Source organism: Triturus cristatus, chromosome 3_1, assembly GCF_964204655.1.
Source record: "Triturus cristatus chromosome 3_1, aTriCri1.1, whole genome shotgun sequence".
Classification (NCBI taxonomy): Eukaryota; Metazoa; Chordata; class Amphibia; order Caudata; family Salamandridae; genus Triturus; species Triturus cristatus.
The window spans coordinates 888,641,503-888,659,807 of record NC_140583.1 but is presented as its reverse complement, the minus strand read 5'-3'; the positions used below and the strand labels follow the sequence as shown (position 1 = coordinate 888,659,807).

At 44.0% G+C, this 18,305-nt stretch overlaps 1 protein-coding gene across 3 annotated transcripts in view; it reads right to left on the bottom strand.

The window, feature by feature from the left end:
- LOC146861238 (sodium channel protein type 2 subunit alpha-like) overlaps positions 1–18,305 on the bottom strand; it is a 544,972-nt gene that overhangs the window by 157,297 nt on the left and 369,370 nt on the right. For all 3 annotated transcript variants that reach the window (XM_085645392.1, XM_085645389.1, XM_085645390.1), the window contains 3 exons: positions 10,512–10,750; positions 6,205–6,378; positions 2,378–2,734 (listed from right to left, as the gene is read on the bottom strand). In XM_085645392.1, the coding sequence (XP_085501518.1) occupies positions 2,378–2,734; positions 6,205–6,378; positions 10,512–10,750 (770 nt within the window). The remainder of the gene's footprint in view (positions 1–2,377; positions 2,735–6,204; positions 6,379–10,511; positions 10,751–18,305) is intronic.

The window sequence follows — 18,305 nt, the reverse complement described above, 5'->3', positions numbered from 1 at the left end:
CGGGGAATGGCCACAATACTGTGGGGGAGGGCAGGGACATTGCCTCCATCTCCAGGCCGATTTTGGCCCCAGAGATCCCATCCTAGAGGCCCGGCCACAATACAGTGGGGGAGGGCTGGGATGTGGCCCCATCCCTGGGCCAATTTCAGCCCTGGGGACCCCATCCCGTGCCCGGCCAGAATACAGTGGGGGAGGGAGGGATGTGACCTGCCTCTCTGGGTCAATTTTGACCACAGGGACCCCATTTCTCGGGCCCAACCACAAGTCAAGAGGGGAGGTGGCTGCGTTGCCCCCCTCCCCAGGCCAATTTTGCCCCATGGACACAATCTCTCGGGGCACAGCTTTACTCCTACGGGGAAGGAGACATGCAGATCCCTCATGGGGCTAATTTCAGTACCGGGGACCCCATCTCCGGGGTCCGCTCAGTAAGTGTTGGGTGTCCTGGAGCACACCCAGGGCACCCACTTCATATTTAAAAGGGGGAGGAGGGTACGCTGCCACCTTCCCCAGGCCTGGCCTTATTTTTATGGTTGGGGTATGCGTCACAGTGGACAGGGAAACAGATAAAAAGTACTCACCCAGTGGGCAGGGGCATTTTTCATGCTCCTGCCCGCTGAGAGCAGACTTACTGTTTGCTCTTCCTTGGTGAGGGCTTTAAATTGCTCACACCAAGTGACAGCAAACAGAGGTTTCCCCGCCTATAGTACCACTATGTCCTAAAGATGAGCACTCTGGGACGTAGCAGGAACCTGGCCCTAAGGGATGGGGTCCCCAGGTAAATATTTGGCTCCGGCAGGGGGCATGAGTGGCTCCCACTTATGATGGCAAGGCCAGGCCCTGGGGTTTGAGGTCCTCAGAGCTAAAAATGGCTTATTGAGAGTGGCTGCACACCCCCCTTTTAGTTAATGGCTGGACCCCGGGGGATAGGGTCCCAGGGCTAAAATTGGCCTGGGATGGGTGGCCAAGCACACCCCCTGCTCCATTATCATGATCAATTCACCCCTCTGGACCTGGCCCACTCGGGGGTAAATACAAAACTAGTGAGGTTTTTACTGTGATATTTGTGTATCCTCCAAAACAAATTAAACAAAAAAATATATCTGTAGTGCTGTACTGGTTTATAGAGTAATTTAAAGAGCACTAGATTGGATGATGTCATCTATGAGGTCATTGAACATGTCATGAGTGATGTAATAAGTGACGACATGAGCAGTGCATGGTTGGGACGCCAGTGATAGTTAACTCAGTAAACTACAACTGGTGAATTTCAGCAGTTTTTTGTTTTAAAATGCTAGTGTTCATATTACTAGAATGCCTAACTATAACCTCACTTAAGCCTCTGGATTTTTCAGTGAATTTCTAGTATTTCTTTTTTTAAATGTAACCTAAATTCTTAGTACTGGACCTAACTAAAATGTTACTTTAACCTCTGTTTTTTCCAGAACATTTCTCCATTATTTGTAAACGCAAAGAGTGTTGTATTACCATATCTAACTATATGATCATGTTGACCTTTGTTTTTTGTGATTTTCTGGGGTTTTTGATCATATTTACACAACTTCCTCACTGAGCATACCTTTTGGCCGTGCTCAGTAGGGAGTTGTACAAAGCCCTGGATGCAAGGCCCTGCCTAACCCCCACAAGCCGCCAAACCACACTAAAGGCCAGGTGCAGTGCTGAGGAGGTCGCAGGGCCACTAACCCAGGGGTAGCTATCCTCTCACCACACATTGTGTGGGGTTTGGGCACAGGGCATGCTTTTTTCCCCAGTCTTGCAGTACTCCCAAAATATGCTCGCTGTACTCCTACGGGAGTAAGAGGGGGCCATGTGAGCCCTACAAGAATACAGCGGGTGACCTAGCTGATTTTATTTTTACTTTGACCCAGGGTGGGGGTTCCCACAAGGAAGGGAGGGCAAGCTACCCTTACCATGCCCTCTATAGCTTATTTTATATTTGTTTTCCAGACAGGGGGTAGTCCTGTATTGGTGGGTGCAACATTTCTCTCAGTGTTGCAACCAATCTATCAGATTGCTCGATACTGCAGGTCTGAAAATGCCCTCTCAGCCAATCAGCAAGTTCCATTTTTTTTATTTGCCATTCTACAGGACTCCAGCGGGACGAACAGTTTTGAACCCCCCCTTGTTTATCAGCCCCCCTTTGACGGATCACCCCCAAACTGTCCAAGAAGGAGCGCAGGTAGATGAACAGTTTTATGGAAACTTTCATGAATATTCATCAAATTACACCAACGTTATTAGTGAAACAAAAATGTGCTTTCTTTGGAAACCCTGCAATTCAATTTAGTAACCATCAAATTACAAAATTCAGCACATCTTCTAGGTGAAGTCTGACTATAGGATAATTGTGCATACATACCACAAGATTTCCAATCACCATGACCAGCATGAAAACAATGAGGCACAAAGATTGCCCTGCAACCTCCATGCAGTCCCACATGGTCTCAATCCATTCTCCGCAGAGTACTCGAAACACAATCAAGAAGGAGTGGAAGAAGTCATTCATGTGCCAGCGTGGAAGTTCACAATCTTCAGCAATCTTACAGACACATTCCTTGTAGCTTTTACCAAACAGCTGCATGCCAACCACAGCAAAAATGAAGACAATGATGGCCAGCACCAAGGTTAGATTTCCCAAAGCTCCTACGGAGTTACCAATAATTTTGATCAACATATTGAGGGTTGGCCAAGATTTTGCCAGCTTAAAAACTCGGAGCTGAAACACAAGAACAAAGTGGTATTACAAAAAATTGAAATTGAATTATAATAAAATCCTTGAATTACAGAGGACTCATAAGCAGGCTTCACAAAACATACATTAAATGAACTATGAATTACTATCATTTCTGGTCAAAAGAATATTATCTATGAATCACAATTTTCTGAATGCTGACTTGGACATATTCCCTTATTTGTCCACAACTACTTCAGTCATGAAAGGCGTGCGGTATGGTAATCACTCTCTTACAGTGCTGGACCTATTGTTATTCTTAAATGTTCGACTGGGATTTGTTGCAGTGTACACTAAAGACAGATACTTAAGACTGGGACGGTTTGCACCTGTACTACCTCCTTAGCACATTTTCCACACTAAGGTATGCAATGGCAAGTGTCCTTGCATGTATTTCCCTTCACCACTACAAAAACTCAAGAACTGAAGCACTGCTTTGCTAGGGAAGGAGAATAGTTTTGTAAAAAGATGTACTAGCCCCAATATTTCTTATGCTCTAAATTGAAGCAGAAGTTAATTACCTATCTCTATCAGCTAATATAGTATATTATCAGTTCTGAGAACTGTAAAGCTTAACACAAAATACCACATCCACCAGGATAGGATGTAGTCTGCGATCACCAAACTAATTTCAGATACAGCAGTGTAGGGCTGAATCACTTTTAAACACTAACTCTCCAAACTGCTTGCTTTTAGGAGTGATTGAAATTGTAGAATACCTTAAGAACAGCTAGCCCACACCCTCTGAAAAAGATATTATAAATGTTAGAGAATGGGGATATTAGTTACAGTTTCTAAAAGAAACATGAGAAGATTACGGGGTCAAATGTGAGCATGGAGTAATTTCGACAGAGTAGTACAGATGGATACCCAGCATGAGCACTGCAGGCTTTAACCTACAAAAGGATTTTGAAGTTTTCTCCATACAACAAACTGTGTAAAACGGTAATGGAGAATGAACTGATCCTGGGCAGGATCGTGAACTGCTGGCAAGATTAGAAAGTGAATGAATGAGTGGTTACAATGTTGATCTAAAGTAAAAGATCACAATTTTTCCTTGAAAAAGAAAGCACCTATTATTATTATTATTCAGATGTATACAGTGCATGGTTACCCAACCAAGGGTTTCCCAGTGCTATGGAACAGAAAAGGTAACAGAGTCACCACAGAGGCAACTCCTGATATCAAAGTTTAAAACAACCAGGTTTTATGCTTCCTACGGAAGACTGCAAGCGAGTCGAAGGGTCTCAAGTCAAGGGGAAGAGAGATCCACAACTTGAGGCCCAATAAGAAAAAGACTTGGCCTCCTTGTCTCTGGATCTCCTAACTTTAGGAACTACAGCTCGATCCCATAATCAATTAATTACAGTGAATAATCCTTCAGTATATGTCCGCTTTCAGTCAAGTTCTTTGATACATTTGGTTTTTTGGCAAATGTCCAACTATATTAAACTGTAGGTAATGTTATAATTTTGGCAGATTCGAAGAATATATTGTTTCACACGTAGCAACTAGTTAGCAATGTTACTTGAGAGCTAATTTGCAATGCTATGCCAGAATTTAGCATTATTGTAAATTAACCTATGCCATATCAGTGTCTGTATCCCTTTGAGCCACTGATCACATATAACATTGTTGATGGTTGAGTTTTTTCTGCCTAAGGACTGCAACTTAACCACAATTCTGTTTCAGAAATGAGGGAAAATGCTTATTAACAGATTGATAATGATTCCTTATGTTATGTTTTTTTCACACTGTGGACAAATAGTTGGCATGTTAGAAACAAACAGCCAACTGACATGGAGTCACTGGAAAACCTTCTAATTATTTACTTTGTGTTTTACAGGGGGATCATTGTCCTACTTAGAAGAGGTACCAGACCAATGCAAATGGGAAGTTTTCTTATTTTCATCTGTACAAATCCATTCTAGGTGGTATAGCAAGGACTGGAAAAATGGAGCTCTTCATTGCTTCTTTTAAAACATCTGCTTGTCTGGCAGGGGAAAGTAGCCCTAACAACACCAAGCACCACCTGCCATTTAGCAACAGCTGATGAAAGATCGGAAATGCTGCTTAGCAGAATTATTTGACATTTTCCGCCCCCATGAACCCACTCCACTCCCCACAGTTATCCTCATCTGCCAGTTCTCCCTACTGTCTCAAACTAGTCACTCTCACTTGACTCCTGCCCAAGATAGCAGACACAAAGACACAAAGACATGCAGTGTGGTTTATGCAGAGACATCAACATGGGCAAAATGCGGTGCTCTCTGATAAAATCAAGAATTGCTTTTTGCTCGGGCAGATCACATCCCACATGCACATCTAATTATAACAAACAGGTATGAATAGGGTAAATTGTCCATGAAGGCGATGCAACAACATACAGGTCACAAAGGTACAAATTAATTATGAGCAACCTCTCTGCTTCAAACCATTCAGCAACATCTGTAAGCCACTAACTCATAATCAGGCCCCATGTAGTTAGCTTCATACTAATCATACGTTCAGCTATTTCTTATTTAGCCATCACCATTGCCAATAACAAAGATTTCTTATACACCTTAGTCTTGATCCTAAACAGGAATATCCCTAAGATATCAATTTAGTTTTTTCAATTGATAATTTTGATTGATTGATTTCTGAGATTTGTAAAGTGCACAACAGTCACTTCGTGTGGAGAACAAAGCTTTCACGTTACTAGGAATTTCCAAATGCCATTTTACAAAAGTCCGGACTCCACTTGCTTTATTGAAGTTGATTAGCCCCCAAAGTGGCAACACCTCTAAGGTGTATTCCTCCTAATATTTTGGTGTATTGCTCAATTGTTGTTGGGCCAGTATCACAAATATGGCAATTTAGTTTCTGCTAAGAAGCAAATTTCCTAGGGCATTATGGCTATTCCCCCCCCCTCAAAACCTTCCAATCCATAGCAAAATCGCTTATCAACCAGCCTGCCACAAAATGTAGATTAACCGTATCTTTCCAAGTCAATAATTTGTATGTGTCTACCCTATGCTGTCCTCACCCCACACACATAAATCTTCTCAACAGTGCACTTAGGGCGTCAATACATGCAACACTGAAATATATACAAACAGCTAGGCAGTACAATAATTTAGCTAGTGCACGTTTGCCCATTTGTGACACAGGCAGCCAGAATTCAACAGTTTTCTCCAGTACAGATGGATTAGCCGATTTTTGTCAGATGTCACACTGCTACCCTTCCCTAAATGGAGCCTATAATCTAGCAATACAATATTTTGAGAAATTAACCTGGCCCTCAAGATATCTTCAACTGCAGTGGACGTAGGGCTTTCCAGCACTTACCCAGCATGCCAATATGTTGCAGTCCTACACCTAGACTCTACGCAGAGGTTGAAGGCTTCCTGCTGTTACTGACAGTCACTTTGACTTAAATATGAGGTGCAATACGAGTCATTAGTGAGTCTTACCAGGCGGAAAGATCGCAGAACCGATAACCCTTCCACATCTGCAAGTCCCAGTTCCATCAAACTAAGGCTGACTATGATGCCATCAAAAATATTCCATCCCACTTGAAAATAGTAATAAGGATCAAGGGCAATGAGTTTGAACAACATTTCTGCTGTAAAGATTCCTGTAAAAACCTGAAAAGGGAAGATTTTGCGTCAGTTTAGTGAGAATGACAACATTTTAAAATTCACACATTCACTTTTTGCCACAGAAATCAGAACAACGAAAAGCAGAAAATGGTGTTATTGTAAATCAGGAATCTTCTTTCAACTCAGCAAGCCATGTGCTTGCTGCTTATTTCTATGTTTAAAGTTTGACGTCACAAGATCTAATTCCGGTAGGGCTGAATCAACATTCCTACAGTCATAGGCTGATAAAACGAGTAAGACTGACTTGTAGAGAAGTGACAGCTATAAGTAATAGCACTATGAATTACAAACCTGGGTTTGTGTTCTGTCCACAGACACAAGCTATTCTTCCCTGAAGCAACAGTGAAAGATCAAACCAGCACATCCTGTGCAGCATGTGAATGATAACACAAGCGCCAACTACATAAATACATACGTATTTTAGTGCAAATTTTGTGTACAATATAAGCATAGAGAAAGGCATTTAATTATGGCATTGTTAGTCACAAATAATCCTTTACATCCCAGTGCCTTTTCATAATATTATTGTTAGCACTAGCCCAGATAACATCCAAAAGCGAACCGAACCAGCTAGATAGCCACGAGCAAACACCCACCGGTAAATTGTCCATCCGCGTTTTTTCCTGGCATGTGTAGGCAGAACGTGCCACTTATTTATAAATTCACAGTGTCTTGCTAAATCAATACGAACTGCTGCCGAGCCCATCCCCCGCTCTCCTCGCCGCCTGGCTGATTTACTTTCATATTCACCTCGAAGCTTGATGCTCCGGAGACTTCTGGAACTGCACAACTACGCAGAGCAGGACATGCTAAAAGCATTTGTAAATGCCCTGGACGCTCCATTATTGAACTTTTCTGAGAAAGGCAACCAGTTCCTCGGATCAACACGGAACACTTGCATTTATTTCAAATGAGTAGTCTTGTCATACTGTGGATCATACAGGATACAGATTCCAGTTAATTCAATAGACGCACGTGTTTTTAAAAAAGAACGTATGACAATTCATCCTTGTATGACAGGTTGTCAGGAATCTGGGATGGAGGGTCCCAGCCAGACAGCACCAGTGGGTCCGAAATGTTATAACAGGGGTCTTTTGCCACTGGTGCCCCCTGAGTCTGAACTCATATTCAGGAAACTGCTTAAATCATCTCTCCAACTAATACTTTCTACTCAGCCTTCATCTGCTGCTAACTCAGCGCTGGGTGGCCACACCTGGGCAGCTACGCGCTTTATAAAACCCTATGAATAGGATAGGGTGGACTACTGCGGAGCGCGGGGCTGGGAAGTAAGAAGAACCCCTTTTCAGCACGTGACTCTCAGGATAGCGATGAAGAACAGTCCAAGAGTTACTCAGGAGAAGTGCTCCGTATTAGAGACTCCGCACTCAGCAACACTAATAAAACGCTGTACAATCAGTGCTTTTTCTTATAAAAAGGAAGAGCACTTTATTAAACCCACTATTAAACACTAAACACAAATTAACAAATAAATATAAAAATACATATATTCCCTTAGGGACATACCTACTGCGACATTCTCTAAAGGCCTCACAACCAAGGGACTTAGACCCACCCGGTGGAGCGCACACAAAAGACAGGTACCACAAATCAAGTAACCCCTAAATGCACGTTACCCTGTGCGCTGGAGATCCGTCCAATGGTCTGTGCACTAGGCAGCATTGAACCCTAAGATCCCAAAAGCCCTAGCTCACTGGTGCCTAACACAACATAGTGGGTACAGTAAATAAAAGTCAGGCCTTCTGCTTTTGTCAAGGTATGATTATAATAACTGATGCAGAAGCAGAATTCAAATAAATGTTAATTCTTTTTAGAATGGTACCATATTTCATTAACAATCAACAAAGCATATACTGATTTACTATTACTATCAACAAAGACTTCAATTTTCCCTACTGTGCACTGTATACATCTGTCTTGTATATTTACACTTACTGCAAAGCAGCCACATGGCATAGCAACAAAGAACCATTGAAACCAGAGCCATAAAATTAAAAGTCCCAGTTCCAGGGATGCTTGAACAAATAGCACGCGTACCCAGATCACTCTTACAATGACCTGGGAGACAGAGTGACAACCAAAGTTTTACGGTAACAACTGAATGAGGCTGCCCGCACTGAATCTATTTGGGGCTGCACGTGATTTCAAGCACACGTGGCCAGGCTAGCTACTTCCCTCTTGGCTAATCGACTGTCGGCAAACAGGAAGCCTCACAACAGCGTGACAAGAAACTGACTGTGGTGTGATCCGCCATCAACCCAGACATGGCTCTGGGGACAGGGATAGCACACTGCGCTGCTCTTGCCAGAGATGCTGAATATGGTGAACAGGGTGGTTGCTCTACTTCTGGCATTTTTCCCCCTAGACCATGGCTCTACTTGGGGGTGTATTAGCTGAAAAAGGGGCACACCACATGCATCCCCCAGGAAATTATCTTTCTGGGACCCTAAGCCTTTGTGGGGAGTATAACGTAACCGAGGCAGGAAGCACTATTTGAGGCACTTCTAGATGATCCCTCCAGGGAGACCCATGTATTCATGGGCTCCTTGTGGGAACAGCAAAGACTGCTCTATGCAGTATGCCTTCTCAGCCCAATGGCCTTGAGGACCCATTGGGCAGGCCTAAAACAAGGGTCCCAAACAACTTCTGCTTCCTCAGGCTCCAGGTGACCATTTTCATGGGTTTGTCTTGTTTTGCCCCTGATGGTATTTAGCCACTAGGTGTGCTCTTGGTAGGCCTTGTGGCCTTTGAATTGTCATTATCTTTAAGAGCCTGGTTTTTGCAATTGCTCTGAATTCAATGCAAAAGAGCGCAGACCTCAGCTGGTAAGACTTCTTGGTAGTACCCGGTATCTGCTTCTCTGACTAGGCTTATTGTACTTTTCCCTGGCAAAGGGTCTTGCTCAGCAGCACCTAGCTGCGCTCTAGGCAGATTACCTTTCCCAGGCTCAATGGCCTCTTGATGGGTTCCACTGAAACTATGTGCCCAGCAGGAGTCAGGGAATCCCCTATAGGGGTAACTGCACACAGGAAAGGTAGACAGACATTCCAGGGTTACAGTCATCTCGTGGGTCCCCAGCAAGTCCACCCCTCTGCTGTCTCTTGGAGTCAATGGGGAGGCCAGTGCCACTGTCCTTGGAGACAAATCTAAGTTCTGGGCTGCAAGCTGGAGCCAGAAGTACTTGAGCCGTCTTTACCATCAAGAGCGAAAAGTCTTTCATTCCCTTACCTCATTAGAAGTGATGGATCCTTGAGTACTTTTCTCCAGCAGAAGTTAAGTCTTATCTCTTCCAGCTGGGACTTCTTCAGATATAGTTCACCCCAGATTGAAGCATGTTCTCAAAAGTTTATTCCTTGTGCATGGACTTTTAAGTGGGTAGTGGGAGGATCCATAAAGTGGGCCTCTCTGTCCAATCCAAAGACCACAGATCATTACTCCACACCTGTTCCATCCCTTCTGCACAGCATTTTGGGACTATTAAAAAATGACCATTTCAGGTGGTCACTGATCACAGCTCTCTGAAAGCTTTAACCCCACCTCAACTGCTACTGGGAAATGTGTTCCTTCACACTAAAGCTTCAAAGAGGCCTCTTGCACAGAATGGAGACAGAGGTCTGGCTGCTTCCCTAATGTTTTCTGGGAAGAGCATGGACAAGCAGTTAGGGAATGTAAATGCAATCACGCTAATCAGATTCTGCCCTTTCCTCATCCTCTCACAGGAACAGTCTTAGTCAAAGTATATGAAGCAGTGAAAATACATCCAAATTCATATTACATTTGCAATGGGGACTTTGCACTGGCGATTATCTTTCAAAACTATTTTACCAGAGCTTACAGTGAGTGAGTCTCAGATAGGCTCAGACACTCAGACAGTGAAACCCACAGCCAAGACAAACACTGGGTGCGCAAAAGCTAAATCTAGGGGTGGCTAAATGGGTCCGAACACCATTCTCCACAGAGGCATATCCGTGTGTAAATACCAATTTACATTGGTGTGACAATGGCAGTATGGGAAAGACAAAATGAAACAAATTATCATATCTAATTTTTTAGACGGTTGAGCATTTTGCAAGGTATATATATTGTAGTGTTGCACTTACCAGGTTGCCGACTGTAAGCACATGGCTGAATTGTTCAGTCATTGGATAATGCTCCATAGCCATGAATAAAGTATTTAGAACAATGCAGATGGTAATCGCAAGGTCCACAAAAGGATCCATTACAACCAGTTTCACAACCTGTTTGATGTTCAACCATTGCTCTGAACAGTCCCAAATCAAGAAAGTATTGGCAAATCTATACCAGCATGGAGGGCATTTCTGTCTGGATTCTTCAAGTTCTAAAAGAAAGAGACAAAGGATAATATTAAGTTTCAAACAGGTTCTGCAGCATGTTGAATGTGTTAGTTGTAAAGATCTGTTGTCAACACGATAAAGACTACTTGTTTGTGGTTATGTACAGCATATATGAAGTAATTGTTTGCAAGATAGGGCCCTTTGTAGCTAACCTTTTTGCTTTGAACCCTGTTGCTTATAACTCACTAATAACTTCCTTTTTTACAAGAAGGATGCGAGAAATTAGGTAGTGGGTTGACTAGGATGTGAGCCCTGGCCAAGCAGCAACCACAATCCTTGTTAGGGTGAAGCACAAGCCAACCCTAAATTAACCAGTGCTCAACCCTCTGGCAGCTTGGCACAGCGCAGTCAGGCTTAATATGGAGGTAGTGTGTAAAGTATTTGTGCAAGTATTAAAGAGAAAACACCAAGGATGCCACACCAAGTTAGGAAAATACAACTGGCGTTAAATAAAAATAAGACCAAAACAACAACTGATATTCATTTTTAAAGATTTTAGTGAAAATAGCACCAAAAAGCACAACTGTGGATATTTGGTTACGCCATAAGGGGACATAGTCACAAGTTCAGGCTGATCGTGATGGAATGCGAGCAGGCTACAGGGACCCAGTAAGGCCCAGTTAGTAGATGTGATGAGCCGGTCCAGCTCGGATTTGCTTTCCGTGCGCCTCCTAAAGGCAACCCACTGGAGGGGAGAAAGGGGGCCCTATGGACCCCCTAGATATTCCCTTGCATGCAGGTGCAGTCATTGACAGCACCTGCCTGCAAGGAGATCTCTCTCCCTTCTTGAAAGTGTAGAAGGGGGCCTCCTGCACTGGGAAAATGGAGCGACTTTGAAGCAGCAGCTCCGTATTTAACTTGAATGCGCTGCCCCCAGGGCAGCGCGACTATGCAGCTACCCTAAGGGCAGTACCTTCACCATAATAGGGCACACTTTAACTGCTTGCACACTGCACACCAGTTTTAAGGTGAGCCATCTCACAAACAGGAAAAGTGCACCCTTATCGTGATACGGGACCAGGCATGCTAGAACTAGTGATCCAAATAGGCTTCTTGGTATGCTTGGATGAAGTCTGTGGTTTAACTGTGTGGGCCGTATTACATAAAGTGCCCCAGGGGAGCAAAGGGCATTTGCGCCAGCTTTACGTGCCCCCGGGGCACTGTGTATTACAGAAGGGGCCGCAAACGCTTGTGTCACCCCTTCTGTAATACTAGTAGTGCTGGTGCACATAAAGCACCAGAGCTATCTTCAAGGGGCATTCCTTCATTTGCATGGGGGGTGTCCCATGCAAATGAGGGGATCCCTTTGCCCCTGTGCCCATGCCGTATTACTGAAGTGGGTGCAGAGGCAAAGAAGCCCTCAGAAGGCTCACTGACAATGCACCACCTAAAAGGTGGCGTACTGTCAGTGCGATTCCTGAGAGCAGCCCTTTGCAGGGGGTAAAAAGAGTCCTATGGATCCCCCCCGGACATCCCCTTACAGGCGGGTGCAGTCGCTGACTTCCCCTGCCTGCAAAGGGATCTCTATTCCGCTTTAAAAGTGAAGGTGGGTTGCTGCCTGCACAGTGAAACATGGAGTGACTTTAAAGTAGGTGCTTTGTATTCCACATAAATGTGCTGCCCCCAGAGCAGCACTAGTTTGCGGCTGCCCTGGGGGAAGCTCATTCCCCATAATGAGGTATGATGGGGAATTTGTTAAAGGTGCGTCCAGCGCAATGAAAGAAGATGCACCGCATGTGTAATCTGGCCCCTGGTTGTAATTGAGTTGGAGTTCCAGATACATCAGTAATGGGCCAGCAGGAAAACTGCTTTAGACCATAAAACACAACTGGTGGGTTAATACTTCATCAAGGTGTGTTAGAAAAAATTATGAAAGAGGGAGTCAGGGACACCACATGGCTACAGGAATGTCTTTATCAAAGGACAAATCTTAGAAAAATTGGACTCTAGCATATTTCTGACACTAAACTGGACAGTACATGAAATTCTGCTCCTGCTCACGGGACATAATACTTTGCAAATAGCAGTCCTTGAAAAGAGAAAATCTTATCACCGGTAGACTGATCCTTTATTATTGTTCAACAATTGTACACATATTTGGTGAGCAAACTAGCTGGTGACAGGGCAAATGCATCTGCATGACCAGTTTACCTTCACTCCAGGTGGATAGCAATCATATATACAGGCAAAACCAATGCATCAGTTATGCACCATCAAAGTTCCTAGTTTCCTGCACATCTTAAATCATGACATACTTTCTTTAAGTCTAGTCCAACAAATAACCTGTTTAATACTCAGCAGAATTAAGTTTGTCATATGATTACCATACAATTTACTTAAACAGAGGAATACCTTTGAAGAGTCTTTAACTGCCAAGAGAGGGGAGAGGCAGAAACTTACAATCTCTTCAAAACGGGACCTCTTTTATACCATCATTGTCTAATATAGCATCCAAGTGACTCATTACTAACAGGAACATCTTGGTCCTGAAGAAAGCCATTCTGACTCTGTGGGCACCATTGCAAATGGCTGAAACATGCTGACCTAGGATGTGGGAGATCATTACTATCGCTTATCACATTATTCTATGCTTTTGTCCTTACCTAAGGTACCCATTATTAAATATTACCATAAGTGGTGGGTAATCTTGATGTAATTTTATCCTTTTGATCCAACTGAAACCCCCCAAAAAACCTGGTCTGCTGTAGCTCAGGCGTCGTACCACACCCAGCTGCGCTAGGCGTCTTGGTTGGGAACCTAATGATGAAGCATGCCACTAACTAGGGTTACAGGGTTCTTTTAAAAGCCTAAAGGGTTTCCCGACTCATTGGAGTGAGGGGCATCACAAGATTTCTTACTTAGGTAGCAGGCTCCCTTTCATTTGTCTGTTATATTCGATAGGGGAGTAAAGCAAGCCTTTACTTCTCTCACTCTCTTTTTGTTATTCTCCGCATCATCAAAGGAATCCGATGCTTTACTGCTTAACAAAGCTAGCTACATAACATACTATGTGTAAATATACCAAAACAGACAGAACATTTCTCCAGAGAATTAGAAAGAGGAGTTATTTACTCTTTTAATTCTATGCGCATTGACTTCATATATTTATTTCCGTTGTGTATAGTTCTACATGTCACCTTTCAGTTCCCACAGGTGCTAAAAATCTGGGAAGAAACAGCTCTAAGTGACCTGACCATATAGGATGTTTGAATGTAATGGGTGAAGAGCTAGCTTGGGTCAGTGTTCTTCATCACAACCCATTTTTTGTCAGGACTTAAAGAGGAATCGAGTTTGAAGAATTTGTTTTTGAAATGTTTCCTGAACAGGTTGTGGTTTCATTCAGCTCTTAGTTCTGGATTCAGGGAATTACAATGCCTGAAGTCCTAGAAGCCTAAGTGTATGGAAATGCCTCATTGTGCACATTCACCCCCACATTTTAGGACTGATGCTGCTGGTTTTTTCAACTCTGAGAGTGCACTGAGGCCTGCTAACCAGACCTCAGTGCCAATGTTCAACCCTTTACAAAGTGTATGTCGAATTGGCTATCCCCAAATTGGCAAGTATTGACTTACTTATAAGTCCCTAGTATATGGTACCCAGGGTACCAAGGGCATGTAAGGCAGAGAGTCCACTCAGACCTGCAGCACTGACTGTGCCACCCTGAGTGTGACAAGGTACAAAATAGAACTGGAAGGGCAGTTTTTACACTGCCACCACTTCCCCATACGATATGTGTAAGTATGCCTAGGAAGGCCTAGAGAGCCCTAAGGCAGGAAGCTGAATAATGTTAAGTGGGACATGTACGATTATATATGTCCTGCAACAAAGCCCCTCAAATTGTCATTTTGTTGTGGAAAAGGTAGTAACCACATTGGCTAAGCATTGGCTAACACAGGGTTACCGGCTGGCACCCCAGCCTGGATAACGTCTGAGTGGGACTACCTAACTAGGTACTGTAGGGTATCAAATTAATCATGGCATTAAACCAGACCTGATGCCCAGGTAAAATTTAATGTAATTTTTAAAATAAGGCAACTTTTAGAAAGTTGCACTCTGTAACCCAGTGGTACTGTAACCTCACATGGGCTGCACCCACAGACAGCTTTTTGCCCACCTGGGGAGTAGTGTGAATGACTCCCTGGCTTATGATCAAACACAGCCTGCCGCAGGCTGAGGTGTTGCCTCCCCTTCGCAGGAAGCCACTTGGGGTATTAGCACAAAAGGGGAGCTTCAAATGGAAAGCCGCCTTTGATGGAGGGCTGACTTTTGTTCCCATAGACAAGCTGGAGACAGGGCAAGAGAAGGAAAACCTGTTCCCAAACTGGTTTTCCCGTGAGCTTGCAGCCACCAGGTAGCCAAACCTCTAGGTTGGACTACCGAGTGCCTAACATCCAAGAAAGGGCCTTGACATCTTAAGAATGGCCAGAATGATGCACTCTAGGATTGCCATATGTCAAACAAAGCCGGAATGTCATCACCAAGTGGGAGGGGACCTAGTAGTCCATTGGCTAGTGGCCGTATGGTCCCCTCTGGGCACTTAAACGGGATAAATAGGGCACCCCTTACACACTGAACTCTTAAATCACGCTGGGTTTGGAAAGAGGACAAAAAAACATTTGCTCTGCTGCCCATGAAACTGCACAGAGAGGCTGCACTGTCTTCTGGACTGCATCTGTTGCACTTTCAGCTAGTGAAGTTTGGACTGTGTCTGTGGCTTCTAGCTAAGGCAAAAGTTGATCCCCAGCCCCAGACCCAAGAAATGTCTCAAAGGATCACTCTGTTGATCTCCTGGTGCCAGCTCTAAGGACAAAAGAGCTGAAGAAACCCAAACCGGCAAGTTGCTAGCCACCAGAAAAAATTTACTGCTAGCTTCCGCTGGGCGCCTCTAGACATAAATCTTCGCTGGCCAAAAGTTGCGCTCGAGTCTGCCGGACCCTGGAGTGCCGTGAGAGTCTAGATTGGTCACCCAAGAGGGACACTAGCCCCCACTAGAAGATTTGTTTCCAACCACTGTATCCTGAGATTCGAAGCCCAGCTTCTGCTGTCCTTCTATCCCCAAAAAGAGGACTTCATGTGACCCTGACCTCTGTGTAACAAGTCGCCAAAGATCACCCATGGACCGAGGAACCAGCACAAAGGCACCCCGCTGACTGCACTGCAACCGGATCATCTTTGAGCATCTTTTCACCCAGCATCAGGACCACTCCAAGTGTAAGCTGGTCGTGCTGTTGAGGCTGGAATTGGACTGGAAAATGCGCTAGTGCTCAGGTAACTGTCCAAATCTACCTCATTGGCCCCCCAGACCTTTATCCTGTCAGATTCGGTCACCCAAGCCAGACTGGAGTAGTCAAACTAACTTTCACAAACTTTTGAAAAGTTTACAAACTTATTGTTGACCAATGCTTGTTTACGGTTGAAACTAAAACTGATAACATCTTTGAAAAATCATATCTCTAGAACTCTCTGGTCGATTATGCTCATCAAGGACTCTAAAAATGTATAAATATATACTCTATGTTTATAAATTAGTGTTGTGTTTCTTTCATGTTGTGTGGATTTCTTATTTCATTGTCTGATACTGTTAAATGGTTTACACTAAGTTCCTTTGTTCAAACCTTGCTACTTGAAAGTCATAGCTACCCAGGGTTGAGCTTAAGGTTGTTCAGACAAGCTTCATTGGACTTAATAAAGAGTTTGCGAGTGTATTCCATGATAAGGCTACCTAGCCATATCATATAATACACTCAGATCCTCAGACTAAGGATCTGCTCTTGTAGTGTAGCCTCTGATTGAAAGTTGGTTGATTAGGTGGGAGGTTGATGAACATAGATTCCTGCTAGAAACCTAGAGAGAGGCAAAATTAATGTCCACTGTGTGTTCCAGCAGGCTTGGGGAACCTTCCCTAGGGGTTTAAACCTGATCTTTGTGTCTACCAGGATCCAGTGGGGTATTTCTGCGCTAATTTGAAGAGGGCAGGTTTGCTGAGGTTCAGGTACATATTCTAGCCACATGAATTTGAAATTGTGCAAGCCTTGCAAAATGCCTTTGAGAGACCAGAGCTATCTTGACAACACCGTTAACTTGGGCTTGAAGCAGAGTTCAGTATCAAAGTATATGTCTTATTTCTTCAGTCACAAATATTTTTTGACAATTCAGTTTGCAGTGCTGCCTTACAGTTGCCTCTTCACTCAATAATTCATCCAGTAAAAGCAACCTGGGTATGGAAGACATTTTAGAAAAATTGAGTCACCAGGGAAAATGTCTCAATAAAAACGTGACAAAAAGAGAAAATGAGCAGGGGTTGTATAAACATTGAAAGATTAAAAGAATCTTTAAAAAAAAAAAAAAACTGCAACTATATACTCGATTTAGTAACAATCTTTTACTATTATTCTCTAACTAAAGGGACAGATCTCAGACTTCAAAACAGGGATATTATTCTCCTGCCTTCACGAGAACCGTAGAATTTTATTGCCCTAACCTAAGCTTTTAATGTTGTATGACGCTATAGGCATACAATAAAAAAAATCATCATAAAAGGAGCCATAGTACTATAAAAATATAAATACATTTTCTACCAAAATACCGTTGTGGAGATTGAATACCGAGGCCTTGACGGACCCGATTTACAAGGAGGCGATCGCGACAGGGTTGGAAGGCTATATCAAGGTGAATTGGAACACGGCTAGCTCAAGGGCGTTCAAATGGGATGCGATGAAAGTGGTGTTGAGGGGAATATGTATGTCCATGGAGGTGGGGGTGAGGAGAGTGTTAGCGCGGGACCTAAAACAACAGGAGGAACGCTTAAAGACCCTAGCTGTAGAACTTCACACAGACCCAGAGGGGCCGGCCAAATGGATAGAGCAGCGACAAATGATAGGGGATCTATGGGAGTACAATAGGACCACAAGTAGGCGCCGATGGTACACTGAGGGTGATAAAGCCGGGCGCCTATTGGCGCGTTTGATTAGGGTGGAGACTCAGCCTCTCCCGATACTGCCCCTTAAAACCGGTCAGGGCCGAATGGTTTATACCCAGTATGAGATTAACGCAGTATTCACCTCACACCTCCAAAAAATATATTCCGAGCCCAAGTCCAAGGTCGCCCCACTGGCTTTGGAAGCCTACCTTGCTGAGATGGATCTACCTGGCCTTGACCCAGACAGTCAGGAATCCCTGGGGGCACCCTTCAGAGGGGAGGAGGTGAAAGCAGCGATCGCCCATTTGAAAACAGCTAAATCCCCCGGAATGGATGGCATGGCCACGGAGCTATATAAAGAGTTTGGGGGAGTCCTGGTCCCTGGGCTCCTGGACATTGTTTTGGAGGCCGGTGAGACTGGCGTATTGCCTGCCTCTATGCGTGAGGCGCTGATTGTGATGATCCCCAAGCCAGGGAAGGACCCCTTACTCCCCACCTTTTACAGGCCAATCTCAATGCTCAATGTAGACCTTAAGATCGTTAGTCAGGTATTGGCCAACAGATTACTTCCGCATGTCAGGCGATTGGTACACGACGACCAGTCCGGTTTTATTCCAGGA